Source organism: Trachymyrmex septentrionalis, unplaced genomic scaffold (assembly GCF_001594115.1).
Source record: "Trachymyrmex septentrionalis isolate Tsep2-gDNA-1 unplaced genomic scaffold, Tsep1.0 scaffold8, whole genome shotgun sequence".
NCBI lineage: Eukaryota > Metazoa > Arthropoda > Insecta > Hymenoptera > Formicidae > Trachymyrmex > Trachymyrmex septentrionalis.
This window is the reverse complement of record NW_017305987.1, coordinates 3,310,374-3,315,173: the sequence shown is the minus strand read 5'-3', so window position 1 is coordinate 3,315,173 and position 4,800 is coordinate 3,310,374. Positions and strand designations below refer to the sequence as shown.

The 4,800-nt window shown below is 30.0% G+C and overlaps 1 protein-coding gene across 1 annotated transcript in view; it reads left to right on the top strand.

The window, feature by feature from the left end:
• The window catches only part of LOC108754446, a 3,068-nt gene extending 1,909 nt beyond the window's left edge, over positions 1-1,159 (top strand). The window contains exon 5 of the mRNA XM_018496719.1: positions 860-1,159. Within this exon, the coding sequence (XP_018352221.1) occupies positions 860-1,088 (229 nt within the window). The 3' untranslated portion in view covers positions 1,089-1,159. The remainder of the gene's footprint in view (positions 1-859) is intronic.
• The last annotated feature ends 3,641 nt before the right edge of the window (positions 1,160-4,800 follow it).

Here is a 4,800-nt window from a genome sequence, read left to right as displayed (position 1 = left end):
AAAAGGTAGTACTTAATTACAAATTTTTGTTGAAATTGATGGCTCATATTTTTAATTACTACAATAATTTTTTGTAGAATTTTGTAAGTTCGATAGTTTTCATTCAAGAAAATAAATTTTTCCTTTCTTTTGAAAAATTAAAAAATGGCACTTACTACGTTTTATTTTGGTACGCTTCAGTTGCTAAAATATTACTAATATTAATTATATTTGTAATTCCATTAAAAAATATATAGTTAGTATTAGAAATTACTATATAAATTATAGTTAAATTATGATAATTGCAATCATTTTTTTTCGGTGTGTTATTTACTTGTCATATATAAAATACTACACGTAGAGATTTTATGCGATCAAATCGAGCACAAATATTTATCAAATATTTATCGATTTGGAATGTCGTAAATTATATTTTATTGATTGATGATAGGATTGAGTTGTTTTCGTAACGGGCACATTAAACAGATGCAGTAATGAAACGATGTAGTAAATAATCCCTGTTCGATATCTGTATTTGATAAGTGCAGATATCGAATATTATTATTATCTACTATATTGTTTTGTTACTGCACCTGTTTAATATATCGTCACGAGAAATGATAATAATCGTCCTGTAAAAATTTCAATTGAAGTTTATCAAGATATGTCACTGATACTTTTATTTTCAACATCTGTACTCACAAATATCTTCTTTTATCTGATGGCTAAGAAATATTGATGTAATCTCTCGATTTAAATCGCAAATTTATCTTACAAATTAATTTAATTTAATTTATAAACCATTTACAAACATAAGTATATCATAAGTTTGCCAATTTCATTCGCGTAATAATTTTTTTTTTATTTTCGCCTTTCGCAGGAATTTCGACTTACAATTCGGGGGTAATCTTCTGGATCCTCTTGTGAACGCTATGACTAAAATAGTCACAAAGGTTTTCCGAAATCCCCTATTAAACGTTATTGAGAATCGTACCAAATCGAATTTCGGTATAAAACTTAATGAGTGGAACACAAATACTCCACAGTCAAATCGTATGGCAATGATAGATAAATGGCTCGACATTGTGAAATCGAAATGTAATAATTAATTCTTGTTATTCTATGGCATATTCATGATTCTGTATCTTAAAAATATAAGCTGATTAAATCATTGAACGCTTATAATATCAACATCAAGCATTTATCACTGATCTCCAAGCATTTTATTGTCCATTTCATTTTCCACAATTTAAGGATATATCATATCTATGTAGTTGCTGCAAAAGTAACTAGAATTGGAAATTTATTTCTGCATAAAAATAAATGCTATACATAATACATATGAAATAATTCAATAAGTTCAATATTTATACTTAACAGTATATAACAATTTTATATTTTAAATAAAAATTTTCAATTCTTTTTTAAAAACATGTCTATTTTTTATTGAAACAAGACAAGTTTTAAATAAGACAAAATTATTTCTTGTTACTTTTAAATTAGAAAACAATTAGAAAAAAATCTGTAATTTTTTCATAGTTTTTCCATTTTGTTAAAAAATACAACATCTTTAATTCATAAAATTGAATTTGAAAATTGAAGTATGTCCTTGTTAATCAACTAACTTGGTAATGTAAAGTATCTTCGCAAGTAAATTATTATTATTCTATAAAAACGATATTAATTATTTTTATCATTTAACGATATTAATTATTTTTATCATTTAACATAATAATTATAAATATAACAATAGATTAACTATCTGAAGAAATATCTCTACGAACAATTAATATATCATTAACAGACGCGCGTCAAACTTTACAGAGTGCTGCGAAAATTATTTGATGCACACACTGTGCTCATAAGCGACGACAAACTACGGTAATTTCGATGGGCAAACGGCGAGTAGTCAAACTACCTAAAGCGACGATCAATATGCATTACTTACAACACTGTTAAGCTGTAACTTTGTGAGCACTCCTGCCGCTTAATCTTATTAAACTTAGTCGGGTTTCTCTCCGGCACGTCGCATCTTGACGCCGTTGTTTTGGCCGCCGTCGCGAACGGCGATAGTGCAATCTGCATAGAGATAGCTCTATGAAAGTCCACTGGGGATGGTCTCCGGGGATATCACGAGAGGTGCGCGTGGTAATCTTGTTTATACATACAACATTGTGGATATCGCAAGTACAAAACCGCCGATCGATAGCGCCGACCGATTCCAGGTGCTAATACTAATATTGTATATGTACTTCATTTTCACCACTCTGCTTTACGCTCATCCAAACATTCCTATTAATTTATCCCTGCCCCAAACCAGAACCCTTCTAGCAGAAGTTAATTTGTTAGTATAATACAACGAGAGAAAATTACTAACGATTCGTATTCATTAAAAGGATCAAGTGAATAAATTGCTATAAAAATAAAGCAATGAAAAATCAAATATTTCATTTCAGTATAAAGAACGTAATTGCTGAAAAGAATTTTTAAATCCTATCTTTTATAAGAGAAATATAATATTAAAAATTAACCACTCTCAATTTCCGCTCAAGTTTTATTACATTTAAAATGTTATTTTATTATATTCAAAATGTTAATTTTATAGATTACACTTGGTGTGCTCTCGCTTTATTTTTATCATTAATTAATGAAGAGAATTAATTTAATAGGGGCTGAGCTTAATGACATTGTCTTCCCCCTAATAAACATTATACGTTAATACACACGTGCGGTGATGGTTGCCTATCGTCAGGTGTATGTATTAGATACAAAAACGACCTTTACTCATGTAATTTAATTAACATTAGAAACGTGTATAATCATTATATGTACGTCTACATTATTAAAACAGCATTTACAAATGCACATTTATATGATATTCGTTTAGCGAGCGGAGAAAGTATTTTTATCTTGCGTAAAACCATTTTATCAGAATTTAATTTTTAATTACGTTGCACGAAATTTTTTGCACAAAATTATATAATATTTTTATCCAATTTCATCCAATTATTATTACACTGAGACAAAATTGTTTATTTGACTAAATTTATTTAGTTGTCTTCATTTTTTTTGTATTTAAGTCAAATACATTACATTTAATTTAAATACGTACATTTTTCACAACGAAAAAATAAAAACAAAATTAAATTAATTAATTTAGTTGAATGAACATTTTTTTTTCTCAATGTATGTAAGACTTATCGCAATTTTTACATGAACTTGCATGACATGTAAACGTGAGTTGAGACTCGCTATTCTTAAAAGTTCTATTTAGCTCGACTCGAGACAGTCCGCAATATCGCAACTGTCGAGAGGATGAATTGTGCGATTCACGACAGAATCGCTTCCATTATCCATGATGATATCGAGGCATACCTATCTGGTTTGTGCTTCACATACTGGATCAGATACTCAGTATAGAGAAAGCCACTATTGTCTATCTACGTGCATCTAGTATGCGACATCCTTCCCTATTATTGATTATGATACCTGCATGCCGAAGGATTATAAACTGCACCGCGTCGCGCAGACATCCTTGATGCATCTCGACGAAGCTGACTCTCTCTCGACGCATTTGTCGACAGATTTTACCGAAAACTGTCGGAATTGAAGCCAATTTCTCAATTGTCTCGACGTTAAAACCGTTAATCTTTCGAGAAGATTTACAATTAAATTAGAATTCATTATTAATGACAAAATTATAAAATTTGCAAAACAGTAGCAGTCTTTCCAGACGATAAACTTTTGTGAATTTTTTATTGTCACTTTTTAAAAATAATTATAAACTTTAGAAAAAATATATGAGTGGATACATCAAATTGGCATACTTTGAAGACATTTTGTATGTCAAAATAAATATATAAGTAAATACATATATTGTATATACAATATTTTATTAAAAGTTATAATCAACGTTTCTTATTTACTAAAAAGATCAAGCAAATAAATTACCATAAAAAAAAAACCAAATATTTTATCAATATGAAGGATAGAACTATTGAAAAATTTCGAAATCCTATTTTTTACATAAGAAATATAATATAATATAATCTAAAAAATAGGAATGGTCAATAATGATCACTCGGTACTTCAAGTGTTAAGATATAATTTATTAATATTATGATATATTATTTATCGTCTCTTTTAATTTAAGATTTTCAAGCCTGCTTGACAATAATGGTTTTTAGGAGATGGGAGGTAACTTCATGTTGCTAGAGCACACTTTCAACTTCTGCACTCACTTCAGCCTGACGCGGTATTATTAATCCGAAACGTTTCGTGGTGGGGGACAAGGGCAGATGTAACTAACGAGGATTTTCTCTTTTCCTCCATTGTCTCTTTGTATTTGCCGACCAGGCGGAAACTGATATGAGACACGCCGACATATTACTTCAACTTGGACGCTGATTAGCAGCGTGACGCGACGACGGGTGCATATGGAGAAATGTGTGTGGAAATACGACGAAACGTAAAGATAAAAGTTCAGGCGAGGGATTTACGATGAAGATAAACGGTCAAATTGTACGTAGTGCGATAGGCTCTATCTGAAATCGCTGATTTCGAAGGAAATTAATTTTCTTCGAATTGGAATTCTCCGCGTTCGAAAATTAATTTTCCTCGAATCACTCGATGTGATTGTGTGAATAAAATTAGTTTCCTACGTCTGATTGTAATGAACGTCGGGAGATCTCTCTCTTGCAAAAATGGCTTTTAAATAAAAATAAATCTGCATGCTACATTTACATTCTTCTATAATTATATTTCTTGCACGTGTTACGTGTTCAAATAAACACGACAACTTTACATTTTCCTTGCATTTCT